The sequence below is a fragment of the Coenobita brevimanus genome, chromosome 8 (assembly GCF_032717465.1).
Source record: "Coenobita brevimanus isolate Jiangsu-jjx chromosome 8, ASM3271746v2, whole genome shotgun sequence".
Taxonomy (NCBI): Eukaryota; Metazoa; Arthropoda; class Malacostraca; order Decapoda; family Coenobitidae; genus Coenobita; species Coenobita brevimanus.
The window spans coordinates 13976148-13998726 of record NC_136961.1 but is presented as its reverse complement, the minus strand read 5'-3'; the positions used below and the strand labels follow the sequence as shown (position 1 = coordinate 13998726).

At 43.1% G+C, this 22579-nt stretch overlaps 1 protein-coding gene and 1 non-coding gene across 2 annotated transcripts in view; both read left to right on the top strand.

Moving 5' to 3' along the window:
• Nucleotides 1-22579, top strand: part of LOC145406674 (aldo-keto reductase family 1 member B1-like) — a 54923-nt gene that overhangs the window by 23611 nt on the left and 8733 nt on the right. The window contains exons 4-9 of the mRNA XM_080277771.1: nucleotides 1472-1558; nucleotides 2086-2202; nucleotides 2864-2970; nucleotides 3682-3859; nucleotides 4491-4597; nucleotides 16074-16214. Coding sequence (XP_080133897.1) covers nucleotides 1472-1558; nucleotides 2086-2202; nucleotides 2864-2970; nucleotides 3682-3859; nucleotides 4491-4597; nucleotides 16074-16214 — 737 coding nt within the window. The remainder of the gene's footprint in view (nucleotides 1-1471; nucleotides 1559-2085; nucleotides 2203-2863; nucleotides 2971-3681; nucleotides 3860-4490; nucleotides 4598-16073; nucleotides 16215-22579) is intronic.
• On the top strand, nucleotides 19979-20097 carry LOC145408897 (5S ribosomal RNA). The gene has a single exon (XR_013899010.1). It is a non-coding gene; the product is annotated as a 5S ribosomal RNA (ribosomal RNA).

The following is a 22579-nucleotide window of genomic DNA, read 5'->3' as shown; positions in this document are numbered from 1 at the left end:
CCACACTACAGTTGCCAAATACCGCATATTTACTAATTCAGTTCTCGTTTGTAGCCCAGCAATGGCAGATTCATACCTGTCTACCTCCCACGCTGCTGGCAACTTATTGCCGCCCTCGCACCCACCCAAGAGACGTAAATTACAAAAAGACAAGAGTGATGAAGAGTTCGAGCTGAGAATCACTTGATCTGATGACAAAAATAACACTTAATATAAAAAAAAAGTAAAAAAAATAATGACTCAGGGAAGGTAATATGGTTGATAGGAAGTAGCGCAGCGGGGGTTAAATACATGTTAGTTAATGTTATATATAATTTCATCGTTATAAGCTAATTCATGAAAATCCCTCTTGATGGACCAACACAGTACAGGGTGAGAACAGAAAGAATTGTATCCTTATCCTTTTGACAAATATTTTAGTCAAAGAATTGTTATGAATTCAAAATTCGAGGCCTCACCAGCAAGAATTTAGTGTGGACGTGACCTTAGTTCTGGCTTGTGAATGATGTACTGGTAAGGAATAGATGCTGCTGAGTTTACGATATAGGATCTTTAGTGTGAACGTTTCAGATTAAATGACTCTTATGTGTTGTTTTATCTGTTCATTTCAATGCAATTTCCATAGGAGAGTTAGATATCTAATGTATAGTCATCATTAACAGTCCTGTCGCCTCTCCTACCTCTCTCTGCATGGACTTTGACATCTCACTGTGGCGAATCCGATGCAAACAATGCTGATGGCATTGATCTGTGGCCAAATGAAGTCATCATTGACGGTTGCTGTGGATTCATCACACTGATTTTTCAAAGTTCATGCGGGGAAAAGTATGAGAAGCGACAAGTCTTTTGATGCCAACTGTATCCTGATCAGTAACTTACCGTATATTTAAAATGTTGGCATAACTTAGTTCCTCTTTAATTCCCCTAAAATGGAGTACAAGAAATCCTTCTGAAGCCAGCGAAAGTACGGATTTAGTTACATCAGCTGCACGAAGATGAAACGATTGTGCCTTTAGCAGCGACAATGTTCGGCGGAGCTTTTGGGCTTGTAAGAACTGCTACTTAAAGAATCTAAAGAAAAAGAAAATCGGTGTAATTTTTGCATAGAATACTACTGGATACATGAATGAGATCTATAAAAAAAAAATATGGAAAGATATTTTATAACACGAGTGCGGGAGTGCATACTCAGGCAAATAAAACACATTCAGTTTTCCTATTACCGAAGCTCAGGTTCTAATTACAGGCAGCCAAATAAAAGGGATTTAGATTTTTTTCTTTTTGTATCACAAGAAGCCTCTCATGAGGTGAACAGCATACTCTGCGGGTAGAACAACATTGTGTGTTTAAGTATTATCAGTTGTAATAACTATTCGATTATCGTAGCTATATAATTATCATGTTTTTCAGGTACCAAAGAAAAAAAGAGTATAATTCTCTCTCTCTCTCTCTCTCTCTCTCTCTCTCTCAGGCTGAAAGCGACACAGACATATTCCCCCGTGACGACAAAGGACGCCCATGCATGGACTACGCTACGGACATCATCAGTGTGTGGAAGGTTGGTGACAGCCCCTTATTTCTTCTTTTGCAATTTATATCTTCATTGTCTTGTTTGTTCATTACATCGGTATACTTTGCATCAGGAAAATGCAAGAGGATATTGAAGCGTAAGATTCCGTAACGCATCTTCCTGGACGATTCATTTTCACGCGACTCAATATTCCCTTGCCTTCAGGACCGTACCTCACTCCATCTTTGGGGGGGAGGGGGAAGGGGTGTTGGGATGATGATGATGATCATCATCATCATTATTATGAATGAATGATGACTGAATGATGGATAGCAAATATATATGATGATTGACACTGACAATGAAGATGATGATGATGATGATGATGGATGAATAATGAATGGATGATGAATGAATGATGGATAATAACTATATGATGAATGACGATGGCGGTGAGGATAATGATGAAGAACGATGATAATGATAAACGATGAAAAATGATAACGACGCCGGAAATGAAAATGATGATGATGATGATGATGATGATGATGATGATGTCCTCTAATCACCTGCAGGAGATGGAGAAGGTGGCGAAGGCGGGTTTGGCCAAGAACATCGGTGTGTCCAACTTCAACATCAAACAAATGAGGAAGGTCATAGCCAACGCCACTATCCTGCCAGCGGTGCTGCAGGTGATGTTACAATCCTAGACACCGAGGAGAGGGCCATTACACTCACTATAGTCTGTTTGTTTACATCTGAAAGAACTGGGTCACTATCACACCTGCATGGAAAATCAGTAAGTTAGGAATGAGGTACGGATGAGTTGTATTTGCATGATGTTCCAGGACCCTTTGTTACGAGGCAGGCATGAGTCTCCTTGGTTACTAGTGGTCTACCCTTGAGTGTGACTATACTTGGTCACCAACTGAGCTGAAAGATGTTTGGGATCTTTACTATTTGGACTGAGTGCACTATAGGAATTGCAATGGGTTTCATTAGCTGAATTACGTCCATGTGTGTGTAATTCACCGGGTCGGTCAGGATCACTTTGATGGTCGTGATCGTCAGCTTTTACCCTTCCGGAAGGGAGCTGAGAGCTCATATAGTCCGATCTAAGGGCAAGGCTGTGACCTTCACACACGCACACACCCGTCCCCTTGCTCAAGGGGGACAGTAACCACCCACTTCGTCAGTGAAACTTTTCACAACCTGAGCTAGGCGCGAACTCCCGTCCACCAGTTGGCAAGCGAGAGCGTTACCACTGCACCAGCGAGCGGTGTGTGTGTGTGTGTGTGTGTGTGTGTGTTTGTGTGTGTGTTTGTGTGTGTACTTACCTGTGTGTATCTACAGGTTGAGCTGAACTTGTACCTCCAGCAGCCTCAAGTACAGGAGTATTGTCGTGAGCAGAACATTGTCATCACCGCCTACGCCCCCTTCGCCTCCCCTGGCAGGTTTAAGTGAGTACCCCCAACCTCTCTCTCTCTCTCTCTCTCTCTCTCTCTCTCAGTGAATGTATCAGTATGAAGGCGAAAGGAAGCTTCACAAATTAATCAGTGTCCTAGCCGGAATTCGATCCAGGGTCCTGCACAAAAGGAGTCGGCAACGTAGGACTTTATGGCGACATAGATAAAGGTGTAAGGATAAGTTTGGCGACACTTCTCTGTTGGCTGAGGCAATGGAACTATTTCTATGGGATATCAGTTTACAGCAGGCAACGAGAGTATGAGAAGCATGGAGATTTTTATTTTTTTGGACAACTAACTTCTTCTCATGGCTATGGCCCATGTGACTATGGGTTTCGTGGGCTTTTATACATCCCATTACATGCGAATTTTATTTCATTTTTCCTGAGCAGTAATTTTAGTTTGACCTTTGCTTTTTTCGTGTAAAATAGAAAAATTCTCAGACAAAACCAGCAAAAACATCCATTTTAAGCTCAATCAAATGCAATGAATTAGGAAGCCGAGTTCAAAATGCGTCACTGTTCAAGATATCTGGACACAAATAATTTAAAAAGAGTGGAGGTCATGGCCTAATACAAAAAGAAATACAATAATAAATGAATAAATAAATAAAATGTACAATAATTATACCCTCCTTGCCGTCAAAACAAGGCCACCTGAATTCTTCATCTTTCTCCCGAACAGCACTGCAGGTAAGTCAGTCAGCTCCCCCTGTGACGGTGACGGAGGGTGTGGGTGGGTGCTGGAGGACCCTGTGGCTCGCCTGGTGGCCGAGAATCACTCCGTCACACCGGCTCAGGTCCTGCTTCGCTTTCTTGTCCAGCAGAACATCGCCACCATCCCTAAATCCGTCAACCCAACACGCATAGCACAGAATTTTGATGTGAGTAATAACAAGGATAGATGGAAAAGATATTAAGTCGTAGTGTTAAGATGGATAGATGGGAGCAAAATGGCAGGGGACAGGGAGACATGGAGGTGATTTGTTTGTGGCCACCCCTTACGGGATTCGGACGTTTCGATATAGAGAGACAGAAACGATGTTGAGCCGTCGTGATGGGATGGATAGATGAAACAGATGCTGAGCCATAGTTCTGCCACTGAGATACGGGAATTAAGTTGCAACAAGAAAATATCCTTCAGGTTACAAAGAATAACCAAAAGAATGCATTTAAAAAAAATTTCCACCTGGGCATTTGGAGGTTTCAAGTAGCTAATGCACTTTTTCGTGACTAGCGCCATAATGAAGTGTTAATCTATTGCTACAACTCAACATTCAAGGTGGAGAGAGGTCCATTTTAGTCCCAGGTTAAATGAAAATACCAAAATGATCCCAATACTAATTTTTTAAAGATAATTATAGTTGTGATTCAAGCTAACAGAGAGGAGATGGATGCACTGATGGGTCGATATAGAGACGCGAGAGATGTCAATTTTAGGCCAAGTTAGAGTGAAAGGAGCACAGTAACACTACTACTAAGAAGGACAATATGGCTCCCACCCTGTTTCTTCAGATATGGGGGTTCAAACTGACGGAGACGGAGATGGAGGCGCTGAAGAGTAGAGACAAAGGCGAGGCAGGACGAAGATTCGGAACGTACTTCTCATCATTTTTCAAATGGTTTGTTGTTATGTCTACTGTCCCGCTTCTCTCTCTCTCTCTCTCTCTCTGTGGGGGGCGCGCTAGCACAGTGGTAGCGCGCTGAGCTTGTGATCGGGAGGTCGCAAGTTCGAGCCTCGCCCGGGCTACCGTTGCCGGGAGAGGTAGCGTCCTCTTGTAACCCCAGCGGGGCTATATGGCCTTAGTTGCCTAGCTCGGGGAATTCTTTTCTCCATTTCTCTGTCTCTCTCTCTCTGTATATTTACCCTATTTTTTCGTTTATTTTTATATCCACCATTCCTTCTCTTTTCGTCCCTACCTACCTTCCTACTTGTCTACCTATCTCTCATTTACCTTACCTACCTTTCAGTCTATTTTTTTCTTCTTCGTCCCTTATCGACATCGCTCCCTCCCCACCTGCCTGCCTGTCTATCCATACCCACCTCTCACTTGCCTACCCTCCTGGTTTCCTCTTCTCTTATCTTTCTACATTTTGCATCTTAAAGTGAAAATAAGTGTTAGGCTGATGATGATATATATATATATATATATATATATATATATATATATATATATATATATATATATATATATTCTGATTGTCTTTTTATTTACAGGGTAAGTGACCACCCAGAGTATCCTTACTAACGTGGCTTGGGCGCGCGCGCGCGCACACACCCACACCCACACCCACACCCACACACACAATAAAGACTAGGAGACTAGAAGCTGTTGGAAAAAGAAACTCAAGTTGTTGTTGTTGTTGTTGTTGTTACCCAATGCATACCTGGACATGAACCCGGTGGACTGCAGGCTGAATTTGAGTGTTCCTGCAATCCGCCATCCTTTTTTCGGGGACTAATGAGGGAGGTGGGGGACGTACAGTATATCTATAGCAGGCAGCTCCCCCTCCCGGTTATATTGGAGCCACCACGTGAAGGCGTCCCTCTCCCGCAGCCCACAGATGTAATGAGGTGGAATATAATAGGGTGCATTTCTGAGTGGGTTACGTAAAACCTCTTCATTGCCATTTGTTTTGAACATTACACTTTTCTGTCTTCTTGCGTGTCGCCGAAGGAGACTATGTCGATATTAAGACGAGCAAGTAGCACACAATAAAATGTTGAGGTGTAATATCCAAAATAAATCGCTAAGGAAGAGGTGTTAGAGTGCCTCACATGAATTAGAGGGACCTAAACTGCAGAATAAAAAAAAAAAAAACTTCATTATAGTTTTATTTTTTCCATAGTACCAGACGATTTTAATAATGAGAGAGAGAGAGAGAGAGAGAGAGAGTATTTTTTGCACCGCCAGACGATTTTCTTTTAACCCGTTCTGTGCGATGACGTGATTTACTCTTCATTCTTGTTGCCAACAGACGATTATTTTCATCTAAGGGGAGAGTCTTCTATGAAGGGGTTAATGAGGGATATTTCTGACCCTCCTGCAGCTGTGAAAATCTCTCCTAATCCTACCAAATTCGTTATCCGTTGCTGTTGGTTAAAACTGGTCATTGTGGCCGGGCACACCCGTCGACCACAGGTAAGTAATGGATCATAATGTTTGCGTATCTCATCCCTGGCCCTGAGGTGTGAGAGATCCACCAGCCAGCCAACACATGGCCTTGCTTTGACGTACACTTACGTCACGACAAGAACGGCTGTGTCATAGCAATATAAAATTATTAGCCGTAGTGAGGGTGTTGCCATCTTAGCGATTTTGCTGACCTTAGGAATGTTCATTTTCTTTTAGCAACCCCCCTGGGGAGAGAGGGGAAAGAATAGCCTACGTCCTCATTATCCATGCTTGTCATTAGAGGCGACTAAAAGGGGCGTTCTAGTCTCCAATCTTTTTCTCCTTACTGAGCTGTTCTTCCCACATGCCCTACCCCTCTTCTTGATATTTCTGTGTTTCTTCCTGTCCTTTTCCTCCCCCCCCCTTTACTCTTATCAAGTAAGACATTTAGTTTCATGGCATGGATAGTTTAAGGACCTCCCACTGACACTGACCCTTCCTGCCTGTGCTTTAACACCAATGCCGTGTCATTGTCAAAACCACTTCAACACGAGTTTTAATGCCATGTAGCCAATTGTAATTTGGTGCTGGGTCTTCATTATTCCTTTTTTTCCTTCCTCCTTTTAGCAACATATTCATTTCAAGCGACGTGCGAAATTTAGGAATACTATTAATATTCTAAATATACTGGAGATCTGGACTTTTTTTCTGTCTCTTCATGGACCTCTGAACGATTAGCGTAATTTAAGCGCCTTTCGATTTGGCAACTCCAAGCAGTCATTATTACTTATAGTTGCCTATTTAGCGTATTTCTGCTAGATCCCGAAATAGTCACTTCCATTTAGGGGTAATTTTTAATGTTTAGCGACAAGAAATCTAGCGGGATTATACAGATTTTCATAGTTTGACACATATTCTAGAGATTTTCTATTTTTTCTGTAGGATTCTGGATATTATTGTTTTTCGAGACAATCTAAAGTTTTTACGAGCAAGTTAAGCGGTATTCGTGGTTTAGGATTTGGTTACCCTGCAGTGCCTGTCAGCTGTTGCAACAAACTCTCATCCCTTTTCCGTCCAGCTGTCTAAAGCAAGAGTTAACCGTTACTCCCAGTCCTTCATTTATGCAGCAGGTCAACTCTGGAACTGTCTCTCTCTGTCTGTATATCCTACTTCCTATGATCTCCAGTCTTTCAAACGCAGTGTGTCCAGGCATCTCGAAATAAACGGATCTTGACTTTGGCTCACTTTTGTATTGTTTTGTATTGTTTTTGTTTTGCGGGCTCCTGGCCTGTGGTTCCGTCTTTCTTGCATTATATATATATATATATATATATATATATATATATATATATATATATATATATATATATATATATATATATATATATATATTTATATATATATAGTTACGCTGTCCGCATTTCCGTTCCCACGGGTGCAGCCGTTACAGCTGGGCTAGGGGATTATGCAGTATGTATCCGTGTCATTCGCGGAGTTTACATTAGCGAGTGTTACAAGTTCTTTCGTTTCTTTCGTTCCTGCCACTGAGGGCAATTTTATTCCATACCATGCCGAGTATGCATTTGATTATTTTGATTGTCTTGTGTGAGCTACAAGTATATTTAATAATGTTTTGCTTGCATTAGAAGTACCAATTTATTGTAGAGAGAGAGGGGCACGAATTTAAGTTCTTATTAATTAATTTGATTCATGCGTTCGCGCTTGGCTGAACACGAGCCTAGCAGTAGTCCAGTCTCTTCCCAGCCAGCTTTAGTATCGGGTGCTTGTACACTCTCTCTCCCCAGTCATTTTTCTGCCGAGCTGGCGTTTTCATTTAAGTTTATTTTTATTCTTTTGTTGCTGACTGAGGGAAGTAGTTATTTTATTTTGTTTTTGTAACCGTGTTGTCTTTGGAGGGCCAGTTTGGCTCACCGTGGTCCTCTCGCTGCCTTTGTTAACGTTCCCCAACACACGTACATACACACACACACCCCTAACCCCTACACAGTTAATCCCATCTCTTTGCTCAAGGCTAGTGAGAACCATCGTGAGCTATTAACTGCGTTCCCCCTTGGACACGGGTTAAGTAGAAAGTCGTCACCACCGGAAGTAAGTGGGAGGTGTTCCTGTAGACTGTCTCGGGCGGTATTACTTCCGGTAGTGACGATAGTAGGCTAGATCTATAGGTAGGCTGTTCCGTTTTATTATCAAAGTACAGAGTGTTGCGTTCTTAAGTAAGTACTTCCGTTGTGCAGTTTTTCTCTAGTTTGCGGAGTGTCAGTGCCGGGGTCTGCGTTATTTTGCAACGCAGTGGAGGCCGATCATCTAAGGCTGACTTGTTGTCTTTTTGTAATGGCCCCGGGCTGGCGCAAACCGTAACAGTGGCGACCTCGCATCAGGATATCCTAACAGTGCCTTCTTCTTGCTAGGATATCGTTACCTTGGCGTTCTCTGTGCTTTGAGGTGAAGTTGATGTGTTTTGTAGTTTCTCAGTCGGCATTAGTATTTCATTATTTAGTACTGCCATTGATTTGTCGCCATGGAGTCACGCGTGTCTACACCAGATCGCGTACGTGCTGAGTCACCTGTGGATATGGAACCACGAGAGGCACATAGCAAAGGTACTCCCCGTGTGAGCCCTGAGTTTGACTATGGTGCTGAAATGCCTCGTTTCGCTACCCCACTATTACCATCTATGATGCCGCCGAGCCAGTTTAGAGCAGTTCCCCCAGGTATGTCTAGTGCTTTCCCTGGAGTTGTTCATTCCACTCCCATATACCCTGGAGCCTTGTCACCGGAGGCTCAGTTGCAGTTGGAGTTGAAAAAGTTGGAGATGGAAATGCAGCGTGCAAAAGAAGAGAGGGAGATGGAGTTGCAGCGTGAACAAATGCGATTTGAGCTGGAGAAGACTCGCTTGGAGGTGACTGCTAATAGACCTACTTATACCCAAACCTCAGGCCGTGCAGAGGATAGGGAGAGCTGGTTCTCAAGGAGTCTAAAATTAGTGCCAGCATTTGATGAGTTGAAAGTGACAGAATGGTTTGTCAGGTTTGAGAAGAAGGCTAGGGAGTTTGAGTGGCCAAGGCAGCGCTGGGTGGGGTTGGTATCTAATGTGCTGAAGGGAAAAGCCTTGGAAGTGTATAATAGGTTGAGCCCTGAGGATGTAGATGATTATGATGAATTTAAAACAGCCATCCTGAAGGCATATGAACTTAGACCAGAGGCTTATCGGTTGTTGTTCCGTGGTGCTCGGAAAAGGCCTGCTGACACCTATATGGCCTACGCTAGGTATCTGGAGGAGAGGTTAGACGAGTGGTTGCTGAGTGAGAGCGCCACTTCGTATAACGAGGTGCGTGAACTGCTTTTGATGGAACATTTTACCAACATGGCTGACAAAGAAATTGGTGTTAAAATTAGGGAGAAGAGATTTAAGACCTTGAAGGAAGCAGCGACGTGGGCTGATGACCGGGTGTTTGCCTTGCCGAGTATGGGGGTCAAGTATGCTAATTTTCAGTATTCCAGGGAGAGGACTGTGAGTGGCCCTGCCTGGGATAAATCTCCCGTGAATCAGTCCAAGGGAAGTACAGAGGAGAAAAAGAATTCAGGGAGAAAGAGCCCTGTATCCAGTTCGAAGCTAGTTTGTTACTTTTGCAAACAGAGTGGGCACATCAAGCCTAACTGCCCTAAGTGGAAGGCCTCCCAAAATGCCAAACCAGTGGCACTAGTTATAGGTTCGAGTCAGGTGAACGAGAGGAGTTGGGAGAGTGGTAACGGTGAGGGAGAAGTCTGTGGAAAGCTGGAGTGCAGCCGGCTGTGCTCGCTGCCAGCTCAGGCTGAAAAAGTTGCCCAACATGCTACGCCACCTCCGGATGAACTGCCTCAGAAATCGTCCCTAGACTGGTGTAAACCTTTTATGTGTCACGGCACAGTGAAAATTTATGGGATCAGTTATCCAGTTACTGTGGTTCGTGATACCTGTGCACAACAGTCTGTGTGCAGAAACGTGACTGGAGGGCCTGTAAACTCAGGGAAGTATGTGCTGTGTAGAGGCATGAACGCAGATGAATACTATGATTATGTTCATGTGGAACTCGATTGCCCCATTGTTCAGGCTGCAGCTCAAGTAGCTGTTACTGATGTAATGCCAGTAAAGGGGTTGATTTTCTGCTGGGGAACGACCTGGCTGGGGAGAAAGTATTTCCATCTCTTCCCCCACCAGTTGTTGTGGCAGAGAAGTGCTTTGACGCCCCAGAAATTGGTATTGAAGTTGATGCAGAAGTGGAAGCCATGTTCCCGGTCTGTGCAATTACACGATCTATGGCACAGGTTGCAGCCCGGGAGGAAGAACTGGTGAAGTCACAGGTTCTTGGGGTCGACTGTGATGAGGCAGGGCCACCAATGGAGGAACCTAGTGAGCAGAGTGTTGCTGTGGTGGGTGAGGAGAGTGGGAATGCGTGCATGGGTGCCGCCCCACTTCCCACTCAGGACACTAGAGATGGTGCTGAGTGTGTCTGTGTGGAGACTGAACCCAGCCCATCGACTGAATTAGGAGAATTTCAGGACGCTGGGGTCGACTGCGGGGATGCAGGACCACCGTCAAACGCGCCTGAGGAACAGAGTGTCACTGTTGAGGGTAGAGGTGATGATGTTAGTGTGGAGTCTGACATTCCTGCCCCTGTCGAGTGTACTAGAGGTGGCGCTGAGATTGATCGCCCTTCGCAATCCAGTGTCCCGACCAGTTCCTTATCTCAGTCCTCAGTAGAGCTGGCGGGTGTTGGGTCAGCAGAACTGAGGGTGAAGCAACAGGAGGATGTAACATTAAAGCCCTTGTTTGCTCGAGCAGGGGAAGAAAGAAGTATGGAGTGTGGTAAGGAGGAGTTCCTGACTAAAGACAATGTTTTACATCGCCGATGGACGCCCACTGGCGCCACGGTGGATGGAGGAGTGGGTGAGTTAGTGCAGGTGGTGGTGCCTGTGCAGTATAGGGTGCCGTTAATACAGTTAGCACATGAGGGACCTTTAGCCGGTCACTTGGGAAACAGAAAGACAGTGCAGCGCTTAAGGTATAACTTTTGGTGGCCAAGTATGCCGGGACAAGTTGCTGCGTACATCAAGAGCTGTCACACGTGTCAGATAGTGGGCAAGCCTAATCAAGTTCTTCCTGTGGCCCCTTTGACTCCCATTCCTGCAGTTGAACCTCCGTTTACCCGGGTAATCATTGATATCGTGGGCCCTTTACCTCCTACTTCTGCTGGAAACAAGTATTTGTTAACCATAATGGATGTTACCACGCGATACCCAGAGGCTATACCAATCAGAAGCATGCAGGCGAAGTCAGTAGTCAAGCAACTTATCCTGTTCTTTACTCATTTTGGCCTGCCCAAGGAGTTGCAGTCAGACCGTGGAGTAAATTTTACATCTAATTTGTTTAAGCAGACAATGACAGAGTTGGGCATCAAACACATTTTGTCCAGTGCCTACCATCCGCAGTCACAAGGTGCCCTGGAGAGGCATCATCAGACCTTAAAGACAATGCTGCGCACCTTCTGCTATGATAGTGGAAAGGATTGGGACTTAGCGGTACTCTTTGTTATGTTTGCAGTGAGAGAGGTACCAGCTGAGTCGTTAGGGTTTTCACCCAATGAGTTAGTGTTTAGGCACAGAGTTCGTGGTCCCTTGGATGTGGTGCGAGAGGCCTGGAGTAACAACAAATCTGGCAACCAGGAATCCATGCTTGACTATGTCTGCCGCACTCGGGAGAGACTGCATTGCGCTTTAGAGCTTGCCCGTGACCATCTAATCGGGGCTCAAGCGAAAATGAAGGCTCATTACGATAAGGTCAGAAGTCGTGAGTTTAAGCAAGGAGATGAAGTTTTGGCACTGCTGCCCATGCAAGGAAAACCTCTGGCGGCTAGATTCAGTGGTCCTTATATTGTGAAGAAGAGAGTTGGGGAACTTGACTATCTAATTGTTACCCCAGATAGGCGGAAGAGTACTCAGTTGTGCCACATTAATATGTTGAAGCCATACTACCGCCCAGTTGATTCTCATTGTGGGATGACTGCTGATGTCTCTCACCTGGGATGTGAAGGACGGGGAAAGGAGGACGTGGCATCAAAGGAACGTGCTGTGGAGGGAGCTGTTGGTGCCGATGATGTGAGTAGTGGACCAGGGTTACAGCCACAGTCCCTGGAAGGTGACTTTGGAGCGGACGTCGAGGGAACCAGGGATAAGAGCGCTCCTGTAGTTTTGACGATTGGTAGTGAGTTGGAGGAGCAGGAGGAAGTGCTTAGTCGTGGTGAGATGTTACCAGCTGACCTATGGGAGGGCAATGGTTATGCAGCTCTGGTGGAGAAATTGCGACACCTTGATCCAGTAAAGCGAGAAGAGTTGTGCAACAGATTATGGAAACATCCGAAAGTTTTTGGAGATTCACCGGGATTGACAACTTGGGCTACTCATGAGATTGACGTTGGGGATAGTAAGCCTGTAAAATTAGCTCCCTACCGCATCAACCCTATCAGACAGAAAGCTCTCGATAATGAGATCAAGTATATGTTGGACCATGGATTGATTAAGAGGAGTTTCAGTGAGTGGAGTTCACCAGTTATCTTGCAGCCGAAGCCAGATGGGAAGGTTAGGTTGTGTGTGGACTTCCGGAAGGTTAACTCACTGTCTAAGACCGATGCTTATCCCTTGCCTCGGGTCGATGACTCCGTGGACAAGGTGGGAAATGCCACTTATATCACCAAACTTGATTTAGTAAAAGGATACTGGCAGGTCCCGCTGACGGAACGGGCTAAACAAGTGGCTAGCTTTGTTGTCAGTGGTGCAGTATATCAGTGCCAGGTGATGCCTTATGGATTGAAGAATGCTCCAGCCACTTTCCAGAGGCTTATGAATAATGTGGTGGATGGCATACCTAATTGTATCGTTTACATCGATGATGTCATTGTGTATGACACCAAGTGGGAGGAGCACCTTGATCATGTGGAAATGCTCATTAAGCGGTTGGAGGAAGCTGGCTTAGTAGTCAACTTGGACAAGTGCGAGTTCGTACGTGCTAAGGTCCAGTACCTTGGATTTGTTGTAGGACATGGGCAAGTGGCTCCACCTCGGGCTAAGGTGGAAGCCATTTCCAACTTTGCAGCACCCCAGTGTCGCCGTGCCCTCCAGCGATTTTTGGGCATGATCGGCTATTACAGACGATTTATTGGGAATTACTCCACAGTGCTTGCCCCTCTTACTGACTTATTGCGCAAGGATAAGAAGTGGCAGTGGACAGCCGAGTGTGAGCAAGCTTTTACTACTGTTAAGTCTCTGCTGTGCCACCACCCTATATTGCGTGCACCAGATTTTGACAAATCTTTTGTGCTGGCAGTTGATGCTAGCCGAGTAGGGGTAGGAGCAGTGTTGATGCAGCCGGATGAGGGCCAGGTTGAACATCCCATATCATACTTCTCAAAGAAGTTTAATAGAGCCCAGAAGAACTATTCCGTCATAGAGCAGGAGTTATTAGCGATTATCCTGGCCCTGCAACACTTTGCTGTCTACCTGCCCCCTTTTGGCCCTGTGATCAAGATTTATTCAGACCATCATCCCCTGCAGTTTTTGAACAAGTTTAAATTTAAGAACCAGCGTTTGACCCGCTGGAGTTTGCTTTTGCAAGAGTACAATTTAGAAGTTAGGCATATTAAAGGGACTGATAACGTAATTGCTGATTGTTTATCCAGGGAGGGGTCAGGGTCTTGATTCGAAAATTTTGATCCAGGGCTCAAAATTTTCCCTTGGGGAAGGGCGTGTTACGCTGTCCGCATTTCCGTTCCCACGGGTGCAGCCGTTACAGCTGGGCTAGGGGATTATGCAGTATGTATCCGTGTCATTCGCGGAGTTTACATTAGCGAGTGTTACAAGTTCTTTCGTTTCTTTCGTTCCTGCCACTGAGGGCAATTTTATTTCATACCATGCCGAGTATGCATTTGATTATTTTGATTGTCTTGTGTGAGCTACAAGTATATTTAATAATGTTTTGCTTGCATTAGAAGTACCAATTTATTGTAGAGAGAGAGGGGCACGAATTTAAGTTCTTATTAATTAATTTGATTCATGCGTTCGCGCTTGGCTGAACACGAGCCTAGCAGTAGTCCAGTCTCTTCCCAGCCAGCTTTAGTATCGGGTGCTTGTACACTCTCTCTCTCTCCCCAGTCATTTTTCTGCCGAGCTGGCGTTTTCATTTAAGTTTATTTTTATTCTTTTGTTGCTGACTGAGGGAAGTAGTTATTTTATTTTGTTTTTGTAACCGTGTTGTCTTTGGAGGGCCAGTTTGGCTCACCGTGGTCCTCTCGCTGCCTTTGTTAACGTTCCCCAACACACGTACATACACACACACACCCTAACCCCTACACATTTAATCCCATCTCTTTGCTCAAGGCTAGTGAGAACCATCGTGAGCTATTAACTGCGTTCCCCCTTGGACACGGGTTAAGTAGAAAGTCGTCACCACCGGAAGTAAGTGGGAGGTGTTCCTGTAGACTGTCTCGGGCGGTATTACTTCCGGTAGTGACGATAGTAGGCTAGATCTATAGGTAGGCTGTTCCGTTTTATTATCAAAGTACAGAGTGTTGCGTTCTTAAGTAAGTACTTCCGTTGTGCAGTTTTTCTCTAGTTTGCGGAGTGTCAGTGCCGGGGTCTGCGTTATTTTGCAACGCAGTGGAGGCCGATCATCTAAGGCTGACTTGTTGTCTTTTTGTAATGGCCCCGGGCTGGCGCAAACCGTAACAATATATATATATATATATATATATATATATATATATATATAGGTGGGAGCCTCTGTGGTACAGTGATAAAGTGTGCGTTTTCGTACACTGAAGAACGAGGCGCCAGAGTAATGAACTTTGGGAGCATTCTTCAGGCCACGTACTGCATTGGCAGATACAAGGGGTGCTGTGGTTGAACCAGTGTCGCTTACTATAAACTATGCTTGCACCCAGTCAGCTTGCGTGGGCTGATTACACTTGGTTCACAGACTACACACACATCCAAAGCCACTCCAACACTACAGTTACACTTATAAACACTTCTCACCCTACATACAATCTCTACTAGACAGCCTAAGCCACTTGGTAGAGATACATTGGCTGTATCGTTCTCACTTCGGTCGGGATAGGCCGGTCCTGCAGTGGACACACAAACGGCTGATGAGATGAGATGAGATGAGAGATATATAGGTGCGGTGCAGGTGATGTGTTTCCCTCGGCTGTGCATGAATCTCCCCGAACACACAGTTGTCCTCAGGTAACTCCAGTTCGTCTAAACATAGATCATTCTCTCTCTAACAAAAAAACCATGCAAATGTCATGGCGAGTTATGGGGTACGTGCATCGTCCCCCACTGCGGAGGAGTACAGGTGCTGCAACTGAACTGTCTCATCGTCGGGGACTCTAAATTCGATTGTCAACACAAAATCCTGCATGCATAGAGCTGCGCCAAGTAGTTCCCAAGATTATTGTAGTGATAATAGCAGCAATATTATTATTATTATTATTATTATTATTTTATTATTATTATTATTATTGTTATTATTATTATTATTATTATTATTATTATTACTACTACTACTACTACTACTATTACTACTGCCACTAGTATTACTACTACTACTACTAGAAGTAGTAGTAGTTACAGCAGGAGCAGCAGCAGCAGCAGTAATATTGGTAGTAGGAGCAGCAGCAGCATCAAAACTGTTGACTGTGATTGTGATAAGCCGGACCACATCAAAGAAAGGGATAACTCTTCTCAGTTTATTTATTTTTTCCCCGTTCGTTCCCCGAGGCCATTGTATTCAGGATGTTACCTTAAGGACGGGAGAGTGGATGCCCCTCCTGGGACTGGGATGCTCGCAGGTGCATGTTCAGACATCATCATCCTCAACATGAAATAAACAGCCAGATATAAACTTGATGGGTAATGTTACTAACAGCTTCATAAATCTCCTGTCTAAGATCAATGGAAGAGAGCCGTTTGCCGCAGTGGAGGCCGACTCAGAAGCTGGATATCGCTGCGTGGACACCGCCTGCCACTACCTGAACGAGGCGCAGGTGGGGGAAGGGATGCAGAGATGGTTTGCAAGAACAGGCACAAAAGTAAGAGAGGTATTTGTTGTCACTAAGGTAAGAGTTGGGATGTTTATATGTTGTAAAGTGAACATCAACGTTGTTGTCGTTGCTGCTAATGTAAGGAATTTTTCTTTCTCGTTGCTAAGGTAAAAGAAGGCCTATCTTCGTCTCTGATAAGCTTGTGGTGAAGTTGTTTACGTCAATGCAAAGATACTATAGCCTATCCCATCTGCTCTGAGAACAGATGAGCCTTAAGCGTTTGAAAGCTGACAGCTGATTGGTTGTCACAGTGCTTTCATTATTAACGACGAAATTCAAATTATTTTTATCATGAGGGTTACAATAACTCTTTGACGATAAGATTGCCCAAATAAAATATTATATATATTATTACCGTATTGGTATAGATAAGTTTGAAAACGGGGCCTAGACACGTTTGAAATTTTGAATTCTCGGGACAAATCAAAATATGTTCAAGGAAATTTTTAAGGAAAATTGTCATTATTGCCATAGCTTGTAAAATATAACCTAGCAAATATGATTGTGAGAGGGGAGGGGGAGTTAGGCCGCTCGTGGGATGTCCCACTTTACTAAGCAGACAAATATTCGAATTTATCTGAGAGCGTTTTGTTGTCGCATCGGTCTGCATTATGCTTTCTACTTTCGCATGATCAGTAAATTTTCTGTCATTTTGTTAATTATAATATCATAACTGTTGCTAATAATTTCTTATTAACTGGACATTGTTTGATTTGTCAACCTTGCATACTTTTATGTAAATGTTACTGTGTTATGTAGATAATATATAACCTTGTATAACTTTGCATGGATACTGGAAATGTACGTGACTTTATTAGCTGCGCCAGGTCTAGCCACTACCTGAATTTGCTGTGTCTGCATTTTCTGGAAGCTGGGGCAACGAGCACCAGCCAGGGCACGTCTGTGTTAAATCTAGTCAAAGTTAAGTAGAAAACTGACAACGTACTTTGAGCTTACCCATTAAGCCTGCTTCATTATTGGTGGCAGTGGTGAACACGAAAACTAACAGCTCCTTCAAATACTTTACTTAAAATTGCCACCAAGATATGTCCCAAACTGTGCAAAGCTGCCCTGCCACACCTTGTCTTGTGCACAATGCCGTAGTCTTCTTTACTGCCTAGCTGAGCTATACACATAATATGGATTGAACATACATATACTCAATTCTTCCCAGGGCTTCATTGTTTGAATGATTAATTGCATAGTGTCAAACTTAAATGAAATCAACTTAATATTTGTGCTTTATTCCAGGACTGTACAATACCATAAAACATACATAGGTATTCTAGAGGTTAAATGAAAATCATATGCTAGAGGCTGAAGGAAATGTGGTGGCAAAATTCTCTCTCAAGAATGCCAGCCAGCAAGGTATGACCAGAAGCTACCACACACACACACACACACACACACACACACACACACACACACACACACACACACACACAGAGGCTTCTAGAACATTCGACAACCGTATAATCCACGTGACAGAAACTCTCCTATACGAGAAAGACGCGAGAAGAAGTCAGAAGGAGTTAGGAGGCTGGAGACGAGAGAGCGAGAAGAGGGGTCTAGAGAGAGAGAGGCACGATGGGCTGCAAGAAGTTAGTTAGCATATAAACGCTCTTGTGTAATACAGTGTTCACCTTGAGCTTTCCCTTGTGAAGAAAATAAAACTACTATCAACCCCAGACTCATCTTTAACTTCTCCCGTCAACAAGTACAAGTGAACTGAGGTTATCTTTCACAAAATCTACTCACTATTACCTATACCTCGGCTACAACTACAATGTAATCAATTACAAGTCTGATATATTGGTGGCCACGAACGTACGAACTACACCTATGAGTCTACGAGCCTATGAGTCTACGAGCCTATGAGTCTATGAGTCTACGAGCCTATGAGTCTACGAGGCTACGAGTCTACATTATCAAGACAGAAGACAAACGATACTACAGTTCAAGCCCCACGACAACTTATAACTTTAATTCCTATGACTAACCAGTGAACTACAACTATCAATTATTGCTATGTAACAAGCAAACAGTGAGCGAGAAGACTCACGACCCACAACCACAGCAGCCCCCACCTAACCCCACCCCTCTCTCCAACCACCCTTCATCTCCATCATCATGCTGATGCAGGGGTGACAACGGCAGCAAATACCAGAGCCCTCACTTACCACTCACCTCACTGATCGTTACGCAGCATTACTCATCATTACGCATTTACTCACCACAGCTACCAGTGTGGGAATTTGACACTGCTGTCCTAAGCATTTGCTGAGGACACCACATCACGTCAATCAACCCGTGTCTGACAACACCATTCACCACCACTAACACCATTCCCACCATCGTAAAATTCAGTGAGTTGAATAGTTACTTCATTTACACAATACACAATGATAGACAAAATATTGTGCCCACACATATAAAACGTGCTGTATAGTTACAGCTTACATACATACACCTACTTCAATTATCTGCATAACTCAATTGCTATGTACAGTACTTATATAAAAAACAACATACTGAATATATTCATTCATTTACTATAGCATTCATTTATGCCCAACAATTGTTACCATTTATACATTTGGCACATACATGAAATATGTGTTTCATGAGTAGAACTAGCAACAATCCATCTGCAAAGTGATAAATAATATATACTATCACAGTAACTCAGTGAGCGATTAAAAGAACTGTAACAAACATTTAAAAATTAAAACTATCTAGTGGGTCCAGACAAATTAACTCGCCGCATGCTGGCTATTTTTAGCCCTATGGGTCACCCCAGTGCCAGCCAATTTTTTACCTTACCTTATTTTTGGCTAAATGATAGATTTTGATGTGGAAACAACGAACTTTACCATTAAAATGCTCACTGAGGCTCGTAAATGAGTTTTATTGAGTCCTGCATACTCGTGTACAGGTATAGCCGCTCTCTCACGCCCACCACGTACGTGAGAGAAAGCCGTTTTCTGTGTAAGGCATACTCAGATATTTATGCTGGGAAGGTATAGCAATGTTCAGTACACTTCTCTGATTACTTATTACTTCAGCATCTATCACAATTTGCGTGTCTTTCTCACTGTGAATGCATTATCTTACATTTACTTGAAGATAGGTACAACCTGACTTCATTATGTACAGTCCTGGCACTTACAAGTAGGTATTTACAACTTGACTTCACTATATAGTCCTTACACTTACAAGAAAATATTTACAACTTACACATACATGAAAATATTTACAAAATGCCTTCACTATGTACAGCGCTGGGTGAGGCACACAGGCATAGTGAGGCCGAGCGAGCGTGAGAGGGGAAGCGAGTGAGTGTGTGGCCTTGACAGCCTGGGGGATGGTAGAAGAACAGTTACCTTACATGCCTGCCAATTTTTACCCGCGAATCTTGAAAAATGCAGTCATGGTGAAGTTTTTTTTATTTTAAACCATTTTAAAATGGCACTGGCACTGGCCGTGGAATTATGTCATACCGTTTTAAAACGGCACTGACACGCGGCGGGTTAAATTACAAGGAAAACCAGAAAGGAAAAGAAAAAAATGGCCAACACGAATGACGTTAGCAAGAATGAACAACCTTTTCCACACAACTGTGATGGCAAAGCTTTCCACACAGTGCTGACACACATATTGCCCACAATAGATACAAACAAACAACAAGTGAGTATATATATATATATATATAACGGCCATACCATATATATATAACGGCCATACCACGTTGAGTACACCGCTTCCCGTTCGATCAGCGAAGTTAAGCAACGTTGGGTCTGGTTAGTACTTGGATGGGTGACCGCCTGGGAACACCAGATGCTGTTGGCATCCCTACGTCAAGTGGGGTTGGTGGAGGATTAGTGCCCCTCCCTGTAAAACAATTAACTCTAAGCCCTTGGCCACCCCGTCTGGGATACATGGCGTCTGGCAATGAATGATATATATATATGTATTTATATGAAATAACAAAATGTGGGGTTATACAATATCATTTTCAGTAATAACAGTGCAACATAACTAAGCCTTAAAAAGGATCCCAAGGATTAGCCAGCAATTATGCAGCCTCGAACACCACCGAATAAGCGAACAAAAAAGAGTTTAACAAACTAGAGAAAATCAATACATACCAAAGCAAATTGAGATCACATAACAAACAAACAAAAATAAGTGCAACTGATGCTACAAATGCCACAACAGACCTACAGTATAAACTCCTTCTATAAGTGAACCAACAAGCAAAGTTGTCGTTCTCCAAGAGCCAGTTCTAATGCGCATCATTACAATCATCGACCGCAGCATGACTGCATTAAATAATAGATTTTTTTTTCGGTAGGTAAAGATGAACGAACTTAAAATACATATTGTGTAGCCTAATATTACTACAGCAGGTGTTATAGATGACTGATTCATAATACAAATGATTGCTGCTATTGTGTTACTATTGTGTAATTATATGCAGATGCACACGATTATGTCCCAAGTTAAATGTTACATACAGTGTAATTGTACAGTATTACTACAGTTACTACAAATACCTATGATATTACTGCGGTTACTACAATATTACTGTAACTGCTGCAATTATGTAACTACAAACGATAACATTGCTGCAATTATGTTACTACAGTTATGTAACTACAAACGCTAATATTGCTGCAATTATGTAACAGTTACAGTATTACTTCAGTTTAAAATACAGTTATGTAACAATTACAATACAGTACAATTACGTAACAATTACAATACAGTAGTTATGCACAATACAGTGCAATTATGTAAAAATTACAATATTAATTTAAAATACAATTATGTAACAATTACAATATTACTTCAATTGAATAATACAATAATATAACAATTAAATTCATACAATGTAACTACAACGTTCCTACAATTCTTTATTACCAGAATCATCATACAAGTTAAGTGTAATATTAGGCATTTCTATAGGGATAACACCATATGTAATGTAATGACTTAGCAGTATTACCATTGCATAAATAATGCGCATGTCTGTTATACATACACATTTGTGCTACAATATTTGTACTACAATGTGTTATACAATTTTCTATATTCACTTATACTACAATGTACAGTCGTGATCAAAAATAATCACCTATTCTCCGGTACCCCTTGCCTCAAGTTGGCTCATTAATGTGTGGCAAGTCGCACACGAGTAAGAGAGGCTTAGAGAGAGAAGGGATGGTGGGTGGGGGGACAAGTGATGGTGCGGGGGTGGAGTGAGGGAGGGGCTGGAGGGTAGGTATGGGAGGGAGAATGAAATGCGAAGTGGTGGTCTCATTATTTGTCTATTTTCCTTCATTCAGGGCATGATATAAAGGAGTTAATATTTGGTAGATAGTTCTGCATTACACCTTGTATAGCGGCGTCAGGTAGGTTGATGGTGATATCAAGGACTGGCTGAGGGAAATATACTGACGTGACAGATCAAACATTAGTGCAGAACCATCGAGACTGTGTAGACCCAGACTGTCTATGCTTGGAAACCAGGGAAAGGTCAGACACGGGCGCGCCTCCAGCACACCAAGGACGAGTGGGAGCTGTTCAGACGAAGCCAGCAAACCATTAACAACACTGTTTCCTCGGTGCCGCAAAGACAACAGAGGGGAGGCAGGAGGCCAGTGGACTAATTACAAAGGCTTTCTTGGTTGCTTTGGCTTGACTGATGTTGGTAGACATTGACTCAGATATATTTTGTGAGTTTGGGTGAGATTTTGTTTAATTTTCCTCCTAAGAGATTATGAGAGATATAGTTATTATAGCCACCCATGTGAACAAACATCAAATATATTTACCTTCTGTGCAAAATTGTTTTCAATAGCCTTTTCATATAGAGATGCCATAAAATAGCTGACATGATATTGATTGTATAGAGGGAGTGTATACCTAGGAGATGGTCACCTTAACTGTGGACACAGCCATGTCAAAGGTTGCATGTGATATTTAGTTTCAAAAATCAATTACATGTAAGGGTAGCGGACGTTTCTTACACAAACATTACGGAAATCAAAGCCATCCAGATTCCATTCGGCGTCCGAAGTCAAAATACGCAGATAAACTCAAATATCTGGCTCTGCACTAATGTTTGATCTGTCACGTCCATATATTTATCTAACAAGCCAGTCCTTGATATTACCATCTATCTAAAGCTTGTTATCTCATGCCGCTATACAAGGTGTAATACAGCATTATCTATCGAATATTAACTCCTTTATATCATGCCCTGAATGAAAGAAAATAGACAAATAATGTGATCATCGCTTCGAATGTTCCCTCCCTAACCTAC